Source organism: Rhodnius prolixus, unplaced genomic scaffold (genome assembly GCF_049639745.1).
Source record: "Rhodnius prolixus isolate KJV_2025 unplaced genomic scaffold, Rpr scaffold_1, whole genome shotgun sequence".
Classification (NCBI taxonomy): domain Eukaryota; kingdom Metazoa; phylum Arthropoda; class Insecta; order Hemiptera; family Reduviidae; genus Rhodnius; species Rhodnius prolixus.
The window spans coordinates 58,972,621-58,987,704 of record NW_027411581.1 but is presented as its reverse complement, the minus strand read 5'-3'; the positions used below and the strand labels follow the sequence as shown (position 1 = coordinate 58,987,704).

At 32.6% G+C, this 15,084-nt stretch overlaps 1 protein-coding gene across 1 annotated transcript in view; it reads right to left on the bottom strand.

Moving 5' to 3' along the window:
* Nucleotides 1-7,218: 7,218 nt before the first annotated feature.
* Nucleotides 7,219-15,084, bottom strand: part of LOC141449900 (noggin-like) — an 88,740-nt gene continuing 80,874 nt past the window's right edge. The window contains exons 2-4 of the mRNA XM_074119837.1: nucleotides 13,353-13,615; nucleotides 10,590-10,802; nucleotides 7,219-7,464 (exon numbers count right to left, since the gene is read on the bottom strand). Coding sequence (XP_073975938.1) covers nucleotides 7,260-7,464; nucleotides 10,590-10,802; nucleotides 13,353-13,615 — 681 coding nt within the window. The 3' untranslated portion in view covers nucleotides 7,219-7,259. The remainder of the gene's footprint in view (nucleotides 7,465-10,589; nucleotides 10,803-13,352; nucleotides 13,616-15,084) is intronic.

Below are 15,084 nucleotides of genomic sequence, written 5' to 3'. Positions count from 1 at the left end.
TAATAATTAACGACAGCAATTAATTATAGACAATGGTTTGAATAACAATATCTACGTAGGTGGGGAATGATTGATGCTAAGCGCCTATTAACTTTAATATCTTCTTAACATTACTAGCCCTCACGTAGTATGACAACAATATAAAGTATTATACATATATAGTTTGGGCAAGTCAACGACACAAATGGTTGTTAAAACTTCGCCCAACATTTCTTATATATATATTTTTATGCATTAGTAAAAAAGAGTTATTATAAGCGTAGTGGGCAGTTCTTCTAAAACTTTGTAATGATTTTTATGACGACCCTATTAACGCCCTGTTTAAAGTATCTACCTACCTTCTTAGATTTCATCATCTTATTTCATGAAGTTAATGACAAACTCTCTTTGGGTGATCTTTCAGAACTTCTACTTGGATTATAAACGTCTGTTGATGAGAAATCTTCAAGTTCAACACTGCTGTGATTCCGCAGTGGGATACCAAAGATCAGCCAATTGCCAGTTGACCCCGTTGGCCAGAAAATAGATTTCGTTGGAATCCCGTACATCGCTTAAGTAGTTTGAGGTAGACTGTAGAGTTGTACGTACATTCCATGTTTGCCTGTCTTAAGTCAGATGGTCGACTTCTACTTGAAAGCTTCTCTCAGAACCTTCACATCCCAAATCTTACTTGGTCTTCTCTAAGCCTATTGCCTACAAGTGTAGCCCCTAGACGATCTTGCTAATTTCCTCTACGTTATTCTAGTAATTGTGGCCTTACTACCTTAACTGGTACTCTTTAATACCTTCTACTGGTTTCATATTCAGACCATCGTCTTTCCCATCAGTTCTCCTCGAATATTAATATCCTTTACTCCTCTAACAAGAAAAAAAAGCAATCCTTGGCCCCTGGGGTTGATTTCGCTGTTGGTACTCGAATAAATCAGTATGGTCGACCCTCATTTTCATTGACCACATTCTTTACATTTCACGAGACCTCTCCCTTACTTTCTTACTTATCTCATCCAGGATAAACAATTAGTTACATACCATCATCCTCATGTGGTGCCTAGAATTGCGGAGAATATTTTACTTATAAATTAATTACCGCTAGCACTAGAAAGAACTTATATCTTGTTATGTACTATCATCCTACCAAATTTTATCAAAATCGGGCTAAGATTTACAGAGTAATTAGCGATAATAATTTTGGAGGGGGCCTTACATAAAGGGGGCTAACTCCTCTCCTATTCGATGTACAGCGTCGAGACTCCCAAAAGGCACATCTATATAAAATTCCGAATCGAATGACACCTCATTCATGAAAATCGGTTCACGCGTTTAGGCGCTACGCAGTTTACAAAAAAAGGTAACAACAACAACAAAAACAACAAGAACAAGAACAAGTACATTTTTTGAAAAAGCCGTTTTTGATCATTTTCAGCATCTTTTTTCTCAAAATCTATCAGATCTAGGTTGGTGCAAAAAAAATTGCAGTTATAAAGGAGGGTTTGCCCTATATTATAAAGAAAATTTGAGAATTTTATCTTTTATAGAAAAAGAGAAAAAAATTGTCAAAGTTGGGTGTTTTTCAACGTTACGCTTTTTCGTGCAGTTTTTGACGATCAACCCTTATACAACTGTCCTACCAGACAGTTTTAATCAGAAAAATCTGCTTTTAATCTAGAAATAAACTTTACCGAAGATCTACACGAGTTTGGAATTAAAAAAAAATTTTGGAATAATAAGTAGCAATAAAAAATAAGTACAAAAATAATGCACGAATTTGTTTTTACTTTATTTTCCATTTTCTGTTTCTTTACTTCATGTTTTGTACATTATATTTATATTTATATGTATAAATAAAACATTAAATTTCAAAATATAACGATATATATCAACATCAAAAAAATACAATTATATTTATTTATTTTATTTTGTTGTTTTATTTTTCCGTTAGTTGGTTATATTTACAACTTATATAATACTGTATGGGTTTTCAAGTGATCTCTAAAAGTAATAACTGTACAATAAAATACATAATTTTTAAATACATTAAATATTTTTAAATTTTATTTTATTTCTCTATATTGGCACTTACAGGAATATTAGGAAGGTCATGATTTGCCAAAAAATAATAATAATTTCTTTTATAAATATAAATATCAAAAATAAAACTATACAAAAGTATTTACAAGGGTTAAATTAGTTTTGAATTTATTTCAAAAATAATTTGTTTCTTCCATTGTCTCTAGAAAGATTTAAGAACTTCTTAATCTTAGTTTAAACTATGATTAGTTTAAGAAAGAAGAGTAATAAAATTTGTTAAATTTTTTTGTCATGTTTTGAATACTGAACGAGAAAAATCTTTAATGGTAACAGTGATTATTTTTCTACTCATAAGTGCAACAATTTATATTCAATTTTTGTTTTATAAAATTTGTTTTGTCCTCAATATATAATTCTATTTTTTTATACAATCGGTAAAAGTATTAGAAATATATATATATTTAATTAACTATAATTTTGATTGTCGTAAGCCGATTGATTGCACAATAATTTTTGCCTACTGTTTTTTATAAAAGAAATCTCTAGTTTTTACAAGACTAGATTGTTGGGAATTTTGCAATTTTTAGCAAAAAAAGAGAATTTTCTTCTCTTGAAAAATGAATTCGTCAAAGCTAATATTAATCATGTGCTGGAGATATAAAATTTGTTACATAGCTTATGGCTTCCTCGTCACAACTTTTTTGCAGTAAAATATTGTGAAATGGATATTGGAAAATTTACGTCTGATATTTACAGAAATATGCAGGGAATTTAAAGTGAGGGACATCTTTCAGAGACAGTTTACCTAATATGTAAGCTTTACAAGCCTCTGAAAAACTGACCTCCTTTGGACAAGCAGTTGCGACGAAACCGTGGAACGTTGGAAGAGTTGAGGACCCAGTCCACAGTCTCCTCTGTCGGGTATTTTTCAGACCCACACAGCGTTTTACTATGAGGTGCAATGAATCCCGGGTAACTGCGTTAATTTAGGCAAAGAAACTAACAAAAAAAAAAACTTTAATATGCCTGCAGTTTCTAGTCTTTACTTCTCCCTTCAGTGCAAAAAATCAGTGGTCCCAAATTTCCAAGGAGGCAATCTGTTCTGGATCTACTGGATGTTGACTGGAATTCTGGGGGGGGGATGGGCATTTTTAAACTCAGGATTACAATTTGTTTGAATACAATCGGGCATTTTGAAGGAATGTTCCATTTCAAGTTTTGTTCACCTGGCCTAGAAAAAAGATCACGCAAGGACTACTGGCTAACGCTTTTGCCATTGGTGCGAGGATTTCAGTTTTGATTCCCGATGCGGACTCTTAACTGTGTTCGTGAGAAGAATTGAGGCAAGCCCTAGTCTTGAGTGGAGCTGGTAGAAACTAAGATAGGTGAGAATCGCGGCCTGCTTGATACACCTATTCCCTAATTCAGACAAATTAGCCATTTTGCAGATTGCTTTTTCGGCGTTTATAGGAACAAAGGTTTTTTTTTTTTGGTTTAAGGGTCACAAAAGGAAAATATCGATAAAAATCGGAATGTTTAGAGTATTTTTAATAATCGCTTTAGAAATTTTTCATGCGAATTTATCATTAAGGTCTGTTAAGATTTTGATATTATGCAAAGAAGCTGCGAGTCAGGATTGTGAAGAGGGTTGTCTTAATTTTATTTAAGATTTATGTTTAAGGTTGCAACTTAGAATAACATTCTCCTAATTTCTACAAAAATAAAATTTGTAATGAAAATATAGCCTGCTTCAATATCTTTTTCTCACCACGTTATTTTCAGTATTTTTTTTTTTTTTTTTTCATTTAAAGCTGACCTTTGAAAATGTTTGGTGATATTAATAAAACTGTTATTTTTTTCGGAATAATGTTGCATTAATTTTGGAATTAATGAAATATACATAATATCATACTGAATTAAAACACAGCGCTGAAAAACATCACAAAACTGATCTCTTCAAAATCTCCACCATAAATCTCGAAATGTTAACATCAAAGCTGTGTACTTACAATGTCCGTATCAACCCCACTCCTCAATTACCACCTGTTACTCATTTCCTTTGCAGCTTTGTAAAGGACGCTGCAGCCCACGATATAAAGGAATGAGAGGCCCACATATTTTATTTTATACATATATTGCTCACACACACGTACACACTTCGAGACGTGTTTCTTTTTGAATGGGTTTCTGTGTATTTTACTTTCACCCGATTCGTTTAGGTTTTTCTTTTATAATTTTTTCCCCCCACTTTTTAAGGTGGGTAATTAATTATAAACGCACTTTGTTTCTATTCTGATGGACAAAATTATACTACACTTTATTCAAGTATGTTTGTTTTAAATTCATTTAATTTTCCAGCTTGTTCTGCTAAGAAAACAGGTTCGGATCAAATGCTCATGTATTCTTCACTTTTTCTTCTATAAATTAGAGCGAATCGCCTCTGAACTCCAATCTCTCTTTTTAGCCAAACAAAGACTCTAACATACAGAGTATGTTTCTCTAAGACATACTCTTAACTATTAAAAAAAGTAGACCAACTAAGTTGTATGTTGTTTAAAAACTATCAATCACAGACCTTAAGAACTTTATGGCAAAATTCTTCCAAAGATTAAGAATTTGAAAGATCACTGACAAATTTTTATTTTTAAGATAATTTTGTCCAAGAGTATAATGAATTATAACAGTTCAATTTAAGTATACATTACTCATTTAAAAATTTGAAGGCACTTTAAAATTGATACGCATTATTATTATGGCCCAACAATTGTTTTCTTATTCTAACTGATCAACATAAAAATTTGCAATATCCTAGAAAGTCATAAATAAATTAGATACATTGCTTTCTTTGCAAAGAAGAATGATATTTGCAGTTAAATGTTAAAATGGATTCTAATATCTTTAAAATTATTTTGAAGTTAAACCAAAAATAATTTTTTAAATAACTGTACAATGATCGTACCTTTATTATAATTGCCAAACGTTTGAAATAATAATGTGTTATAGAGGAGGTGGATAAGTCACTCCTTCAAAGCTGTACTCGCTCACAACTCTAAACGTCCCTCACATATTAAAACAATGTTTCTATACTACAAATTATTTGTCTAATCGTTCATAAACTTATCGTTGAACAAATAAAAGTTTATTTCTGCAATTGACTTTTTTGGGGGAAAAAACGTTAAGCTACAATTGTGGTAGCATTGCTGTTATGCAGCATGATTTCTGTAAGTTAATTTAAGTCTGCTAGAACATTAAAGTCCATTCAATCTATAATTGGAATTAGAATAGTAATGACAGGTTGTTCCGTAGTTCACGTTTCTGCACATTGTGCAATTACCGCATAGCCCAACGTACTAATTGCATTGTGAACCAGATAGTGATTGTAATGTGTGACAACTCTACCAGACTTTGCAGAGTTATTGATGTGTGTACCTTTTTAGGTTTTGGGTATCCATAGGCAATCTCCTTCACACATTCGTGTACACCTTATACTGTGATCAAGAAAGTCTTTCAGATTAGATAAAAGTTTTTCAAATTGCTGTGGAAAGCCGTTATCTTTAACCATTTATCTGTTTAATTCATGTGATTGCAAATTAGGACATGTTCACAATTATCAACATAGAATTACATTAACAATCCACTCAAGGATACATGAACTTGAATGGCTGCTTTTTGCTGCTGCTGCTGCAAAAAAAAAAAAAAAAAACTGTTCTGATAAGATTGATTAGCCAAAGTTTTAAAACAGGTAAATTTTCTGAAATAATATTTCCCTAAGAAGAGAAGTTTCTCCCATATTTTGGGTATTCTTCGACGGAAGGAAAGATGCGAAGTATTCTCCCGAAGACTACATACGGAAAGCTTAGAAGAAGCTATCTTTTAGCACTAGATAGTAAGGGATTAGAGTATAGAAGCTTCGCTTTCATATATAACAAACTTTTTCAAAACGTTCGCAACTATAGGTAATACTAAAAATAGATTTTTTTAACAAGTATTTCGAGTTATTAAAACTTTCCGGTAGTACAGTTATTTAAGGGTTGATTGTAAAATACTTCTCGAAAAAGCCTAACGTTATATAAAACCCTTCTTTCGACAATTTTTGTTCCTTTTTCTGTAGATAAATGAACAGATTTTAAAGAGTATTTATAATACCTTACAACAGAAAAGAAAAAGTTCTGAATTCCTTATTTTTCTTATTCTGTTGTCTAAATATAAATTATTTAAATAATAATAAGTGAAATGTATATGTATAAAAAGCTGCTTAGAATTACACTTTATGGAACTTATCATGATAAAATATTTACACAATCAATTTGTATAAATTATTACATGATAATGATAATTAATTAATATTAGCATAAAAATCATAAACACGGATATTAAAAAAATAATAATAATATTAACAATATAAAGCATACAAGAATATTACATCATTTTACACAAGCTTTTTATTTTATATGATTTTCATGTTTTAATTAAAAAAATGACGTTGCAATTTAATTTAACACTAAAATATAATTAATTAAAAATTATTTTAAATATGTTAAAGCTTCTTCCAAATAAGGGGTACATTTTGGTTATTAAATTATAATTTTTTACTGTTCTGCAGTTTATGTTTTTTTCTTTTTTACTTCGGTGAACATTTAAGTTATTTCACAGTTTATTTTTCATATAATATTTTAACTCAACTTACACATTAATAATCCAAATATCATTAATAATCCAAATTGTACCACATACTCTACTTGCAGATCTTTGCGAGGTTAACTTTGCCCAGCCCACCCTTGACACCCTAACAAACTGGGTGTAAGTGTGAAACGTCGAATGGGAATATATTATGAAGAACTCTGATTATTTAAACATCTGGAACTTTCTTTTTTGTCAAGTTACAAAAGTAGTTGTTCAGATATTTTTATTCTTAAGTAGATTACACATATTTTGTTTTTGTTTTAAAAAAACTTCTAGTAGAGAGCTTATTTTAATATAGAAATATTTACAAATAAAAATCCAGCTGGGAAGCTAATATCATTACAAATACACAAAAGCTTGAAACGACTTCCCGGCCAAAGAACTGCTGGTAGCGCGTATAATCCGCTAGACTAGACTTCCTTCTCGCCTTGGATCCACTCTTTTATAACTATAATATATTTTTTAATTTTTAATGACCATTTCCATACTAATTCTTCAGCTTTTCCACTTGTCACACCCAATACTGTATAAAAGAGCACCATCCTGGGTTATGTATAGCCGCCAGAATGGTTACCGCCACCTCCACAACTGCAAGAACATTCTGACACTATTGGATATTGTACCTTTATCCAGCCGCAGGACTTTCTACAGTGCCATCTCAGCAATGATTTATGTACAGTAGCTGATGGCCGACATTTCATTCCAGCTGGCACTGAACATGAACTGGACGGGCAATGTCCTTCTTTCAACCACCTGTTACAACATATATGTTAATATTTAATATTTGGATTGTTAGAATTAATTGTTATTAATTTTTTTTTTTTCAAGGTAAATTTAGAGAACTTTAAAAATGTTGTAACTTCAAAAAATTTTTGCCAACAGTACCAACAGGAAGAGAAAGTATCAAATTTTTGAGATTGACCTTTCAGCAAATATCGTTTTGAGGTCATTGAGTATGAAACAAATATTTTCAGAAATTGATTTATTTGGAACACACTATCCCCACACTTAAAAATTGAGGAAACTTAAACTTCTCTAAGGAACTCTAATTTTACTAGATTTTATTTAATTTTTTTTGGATGATTTACTGAAATAACAATTTGCTTATAATTTCGTAAACTAGTAATACACTAAAAGGCATATAACTTTGGGTGAAAAAACCGATCACAGGGATATTTTTTAGGGAGAGAAGATCTTCTCCAGATACCTGATCAGGTTCTCTTGCAACCACATTAAGCTTCTAATAATCACCACTTGCTTAATACATCTGCTCCATCAGTTAAATTTAAAACCAAGCTTTAAAGTTAGAGGCACACTTGATTTAGGGGCAATTTAATAAGTCCACTTATTGCTCAGCTTTAAGAAAATTTGGATTTCTCAAGAGCAGGTCAAAATAGAAAAAGCTTTACTCATGAATTAAACAATATTAAACTGTACACTACTAAAAAACAACAAGAGAAAATAAAAAACAAAAGTTAGATGAGAGATTTGGTAAGCTTCTAGAGAAAGGCCTGCGTTTTCTAAAAACAAACGAAATGAAATAAGCCCTGTTATAAACCAGGTAAGTAAACGCTGTGAAAGTAGTATATATATGAGAAGAAATAACATAATTCAGTTTTATGTAAATACGGCAGAAGGGTGGGACCGAACTAAAGGTTGCATAGTTGTAGACATGCTGTAGAGTACTTGTGTGGGATTAACCTAATTTAAAGGTTGGGAAGGAAGTTGTAACTTTTAAAAAAAAAGGTGGTTTGTTTCGTGGTCCCATCAGTAACACCTCCACAATATATCCTGTATAGCGTTTCGATATCGAACACTGTGAAGATCTTGTTGTTGAGCAACATCACAAACCTCTTTAAACTGTCTCATTAAATAAGGGAAGAGTCTGATTTAACAAGATGATTGGATAAAATAGAATAACTACGAAATTTTAAAAAAGGAAGGGCTGCCCTTCATTTTGAGAGTTTTGTATAAAATTTAGAGTCTCATTTCATTTTAAACTTTAAGTTCTGAAACAAGTTAAGCACGTTAACAAAATTTAGAGCTTAGATTGCACATTGTAGGAAGACTTGGTTCGATCTAGAAGACGCTTGTCTTTTGGAGATAATGTTATAAAACAAAACAACACTTGGGTAACTTTGGTGGTGTCATGAAAATATAGTATTTATAGTCGGATTACTATCTAAATTTGGGTGATAATAGTTAATTTAGTGGCCGTTATGCATCCAGCATTAGCGAGAACCCAGAAGCGAAGATCTGGCGACTGTTCCGAGAGGCACCTTAGAAGTTTCTTAGAAGCAGCCTGCAATGTAAAAGTTTCATTTCACCAGCCTCTGCGGGTCGAGGCAAACGCTCCTAGTGGTCCTGCCGGAAACTGTACGCGGTTCTTCATCCAGACTAAGGCGAGTGCCCACACCCACTAAATCTGACTTAATGATTATTTTTGGGCATCATAGGCTTAGAAAACATCTCTAGAGGTTGCCCTACTGTGGATGGGTCCAGCTTCTGTAGAGATTGTGAAAGATAGGGGCAGGACATTCTGTCAAATAGCATTACAATCGCTAATTTGAGTCTGTCAGTAAAGGTAATACTTAAATTATGTCCAAAAAGGTCTTGCTAAGAAACCTAAATTTTAACAAGCTGAACTTTTTCTTAATGAAAGTTCTAGGGTCGGCACAACAACCACTTCTCTTCACCTGCAGCTAATAAAAAACCCATTGATTTTTGCATGTTTTTAGAGCAAGAAACAGTCTCTCATATCCAGATTGATTAGTGGAAAAGTCCCAGAACCTTGTAAAGACGGAAGGCTTTAATACTTGATGTTCATAAGACTGTTACAATAAACTTCTTAGGCGGCAATGATGCTTCATAAAATGAATGAAAATGATTCTAATTGAATGTTTGAACAATTTAATGACAGAGAATCATTCCAGAAAGATTCAGTTGGTTGGAAAGTGAATAGGTAGGAATAATATACTCCTAGATTGTGAGACTTTTAAATTTTACCATCTAACACCAGTAAATGAGATTTAGGAAGGTGTGATACAGGATTGTAATGACTTCCCCGTCCCAAATGCTGGAGATTATATCTTAAACTGCAAAAGAAAATTCAACAGCTGTTTTAAACTCACGCAAGTAATGTGGAAAAAATGAATACTAAAACAAGAAGTCTACATCCAAACCATACTTTAAGATAGCTTGTAAGGAAATGTATACGCTTTTATAAATTTCTTTTTGCATTTCCGCCAGGAAATGGAAAAATGTTAATTTAGATGAATCCGCAATTGAGAGGTGCCCCTTAGAAGTTCTACTTTAATGTAAAACACTTAAACATAAAACAATTAAGAAAATATTGTCTTTATAGAATAAGTAACCAGAGCTACACTATGTTACTTACTGGTAGATCAGTGATAATTAAGTCTCTAATCAAGTAGAAAGCAAATTGTTTATATACCGCAATCAATTATAAAACCCTGAAGCTTTTAAAGTAAGGTTTCTTCCATTACTTATTAACTTATAATCTGTTTTAGACTGGATTATGTAAATTAATACATAGTAGCCTTGAAATGATATTATGAGGTTTTTGAATACTGTCAAGTTTATGACATAGTTAAGCCATTTATTAGTGAAATAATTGAGTCTTTTGCAAAATGTTTTTGTTATTAACTGTTAGCACCTTTTTTTAAAGTTTTTAAAAACTATCTATTAGTCTACTTAAAGACTTTTAGTCTTTTTTTTTTTTTAAATACAGACTGGAACAATTGAAATAATAATTTTCAACATATAAAATGTTACTTTGATTCTTTTTTCTTTGTGTACACATAAATATCGACTCGCCTGGCTCGGTAAAAGAGGCAGACAACGGCAATATTATTTACCTGGGCCAGAATCTCGGCCCCAGATCTCGCCACCTGTGGCCCACGGGGCATGCTGTCAGCGCCCACAGCAGCTGTCTCAGCTTGCGTCGCAGCTTTGAAGGCACCCTAGTCTTCAATTTACTACCATCGCTCAATCTTACATAGCCCAATTCAACATCTTTTACATGTTTTGGCATTGAACCGATTGGTACCAGTCTTCCTTTGCGCGTTCTCCTGTAAAAATTGAAGTGACTGTAAGAATTTACTACTAAATTGAATAATATGGACCATAAAAAGTAAAGGAAGAAAGATTATTGCTATTCACTAAAATTAAAACTTATTTTACTTTTGGTTTATTAAAATTATATTTTTTACATTGTTAACATAAAAAACTTTCAAACTAACCAGTAAATAATTTGTAAAACCCGTTTTAAATCAATTCAATTTACATTGTACTCTCTGCAAAGCATACGTTCCACACCCCAGAAAATGACCTAGTCCCAAAATCGAAAGCTTGGCAAAAAAATAAAATAAAGAAAATTATGAATGAAATTGGCATAAGATTTCTTCCTTTTTGACTGAACAGTACTCTAAATAAATGGAATGATATGTTAATAATTAACTATTATTATTATTTTGTAAGGTTCAGAAAGTCAACTGTTTTTGTATAGTAATGAGCTCTATAATTTTAAAATGAAATTCACAATTAAATGCCTATTTAAAACTAATTCTATCCTTAACTCTATAATAGTACTGGTTGTTCAAATAGTTGAAATAGTAACTAAGAATATTCTACCTATTTGTGATACTACCGTTATCTCTCCCTGAAAGGAACAGTTTAAGTGACAAAGATCTTTCTTGATCATCGTTAAACCCTTTCGCAGAAAGACGATATAATTAGATCGCGGCGTCAAAATGGGCTTCCTCTGAGAGAAGGACAATCTTTTATAGAGGTCGCAGAAAAAAAAAGAGAAAAGAAATCAAAATTAACGATTAAATAGTGTTTCATTCACTAACAGTTTAATGGCCAAAATTGTTGCGCTCTTGGAAATAACTGTCCGCACTTATCTCATACCAAATCTTCTTCTTTCTCCTGTAATTGCTCTACTGTACTCGAAGTCTTGGCCTCTTCGGTCCTTAACCATGCTTCCCACTCTCCGCGAAAATCCTTCTCCATCTTATCTTGCCACCTGGGTCTCGGAGCTTTCTCCCCTTCTAGCCACTCCAGAGTGACCATTCAACATTCTCTTGGGAATCTTGGACTACCTCATACTTACTTTCATGCCCTAACCACTTATACTTTCTCCTCTTGATCAATTCCACTAAGTCCTAATCCTAGAAAGCTCTTTCAATTTGCAATTTTTATTCATTCTATGAATATATTTATTTCCCTAATCTTTGAGGCCAAAAAATGTTCTCTTGATTTTATTTTATAAGGATTTAATAACTTTTGATCCTTAAATGGAGTTGCTGGTTTGGAAGCTTATAATGAAGGTAGTCCCTCCATTAAATTAGAGGTCAAAGGGTTGATTAAAAGTGACCCGTAATTCTGAAATTTAAAGGATATGAAATCTCAATCGAAACAAGTTGTTATCTTATCCGTGAATTGACCAAACTAAATAAGAACAAATGTAACTAATTTAAAGAGCAAAAGGAGGGACCCTTCCACGAATAATCAATCTTTTTTTTTTTTTTTACTTTATTTGTCTCACCTGAGGGATGGTTCTGTGTGAGAAAACAGCATGAGTAGTTATTCAGGAAATGGTAGTTCGTGGAGACGATGAAGCAGGGTGCTGTGCCAAAGATTTTGTGTGACAATATTTTCTCAGAAACAAGACTTTAACAACAAAATTACTGGCATGTGACATTGTCACAGGTGATTGTTTTGGACTCACGGCTTTTTTTTTTCTCTGTCCATTCACAGAAACTTCCATGGTTTTGTTCAATGGTTCAAATAATTAACTAACCATATTGGGGGGAGATCTTTTTCTACGCAATATTATTTTCTAAGAATTACCACGCGCGCAAAATACCTGCTATTCTCCTGAATGAAGATAATTTAGATGTTAGATATTTTATGAATCACAATATTATTTCTCCTACGATTAAAAAATAAAAATAAATAAATTATGATTCTAAACTAAATAATTATGCTAAACGGATGTCACATAAAAAGGAAATTATTAATAATGAATTTAAAGTCTTTTTCCTTTGAACACAATAGCTCACCCACTTTCCAAGACATTCAAACGTATGGAATAGCATATATAAAACTGGATGAACGTCAACGAATATTATGTCACCCTGGTTGACGTATGAAGAAGATATTACTGAGCTGTACGAGATGAATAATAACTAGTTTAGCCAACCAGTGGCGTAGCTAGGAGTAAATGGCGCTCTGAGCATTGTCCTAATTCTAATTCTAAAGAAAATTGACCCATCTAAAGGTTTAATTAACTGAACCGATTTTTAGAATAGTCAGTTTTTAGAGTTTTGGAAAATGGTACCTTTAAAACAACAAATTTATGTAGTCAACTAATTTTCAGTACAATTGGTAAGTTTTATAAAATTGTTTTTATGTGAAATGTGTTAAAAGAAAGTTGCGTTTACTTTCATTGATGTAAGTTTTATGGAATAGAAAAATTGTAATAGCTATTGACTTTTGCAAATTTACGATTTAGGTTTAAAACGTGGTAAGTATGTTTACATAAGATTATTTAAGTAGCTCATCTGCTGCAGTAAAACAACAAAAAGAAGATATATACAGCACAAAATAAGTTTTACCTAAATGGAAAATGTTGGGTAACGATATCATTTACAGGTTTAGTCAAGCTAGAATATTCTAAATCCAAAGCTGGACCTAATTTAGCGGCTAATATAGTTGAATTTAGATCCTGCGGTCTTGGTTCGGTGGATGGATCTTGTGGTTCCATAAGTTCCACCTGGGAGGCAGCCGGGTTTGGCCGTAGTCCGCGCCCCTCTGGCGACATGCCGCCCCCGCCTAGCACTGTCGCCACTGACCACGTCATCATCAGCAGTAGTTCCATCTGTGAACACACGAAAAATAGTTCTGTCTATAATTGATTGTCTTACAAAGATAAATACAAAATTATAGTTTTATCTAGTTTAGGATAAACAGTGTGATGAACTATATGTTCATTCAGGAAATTATCTTTTGAGTAACTGATGATAATTCGATAACCTATTCTGATTTTTAGTGTATTCGCGTACCTGAAAATTTGGTCCATAGAATGTTTAGCAAAACTTTCGTACGTTGCAAATAGCCGGCGGCTGCATTGTTTTGCTCTCTTCAGGACAGTTATTCAGTCCGTAGAAACATTGTCCAAGACGGCGGTTCTCAAATTGAGTGCATTTCTTTACTCTACTAGAACTACTACTAGCGGCGCATAGCATGTCTAGGTCCTCACAATACATCTGTAAGTGCATCTCACCAAGTCTTGGAAATCTAACTGAACACTCACAACTTGTTCTACCTAATAGGTTACCTCAATGGCGGTAACCGTCTTCCTCGCAAATTTTCATAAACAACTCAAATGCAATCAGACCAGCTGATTTCAACACGCAACTGTGGCGCTGAACATTTATATTTCTATGAACCTTGGACTAGGTTAAATTATGCTTTTAAAATTAAAAGAGGATTGGTAATTTCAAATTGTAAACGCTAAAATGAACTGCAGCGAAAATTTTACAAACTGATTTAATCCAGAATTATAAAATAGAGTAAGGCACCTAAAAAAGACGCCAATATTTTTTGGCTTCTTTCCTTTTTCAAGTCATCCAGTCTCAAAGGCCTTCCTATATTTTTCAAATCCTTAAGTTTAAATCCTCGATACATTCCCATAATACCAGATCTCGCTCATCCGATCTCTCTCACCGTACCTCATCCTTTGGCAAATCCTTCATAATACGTGCTACCTCTCTCTGGAACTCCTTGCCATCATCTGTCCGCCATGCTCCTACCCTATCTATCTTTAAATCCCTTCTATTCAGTTATCTCCTTTCTATTCAGCTTCCTCCGAAATTTTAATTGTTTTAATTTATTTCCTTAATTTCGATTGTTATTTTTATTTTCACTTTTTGTAAATACTTATTTATTTATTTATTTTCTTGTTAATCACCGGCCAAACTAATAAAGCCTCTATTTGTACCTGTGTTTATTCTTAGGGGACAATTGTCCTAGAATAATAAATTAATTTTCTATTCTATTCTAAATTAAGGCACTCCAAGCTAAATTTACCTAACGGCTACAGTTATTGGAATTGTTTATTTCTGAATGAAATTTTCCTTTGGTTTCCTTCCAGTGAAAACTGCCAAAAAAAAAAAAGTGCTAGAAACATTCTCTACGACAGGAAATAAAAATATTCATACAGTCAGTTTTCTAGAAAGAGAACAGACACAATATTTATGACCTAGTAAATACAAATGACATACACGGAGCGTGGGCACAATAGGAATGCTTTGATTGCATTGCCTTAAAAAACTTCTTTTTTTTCTT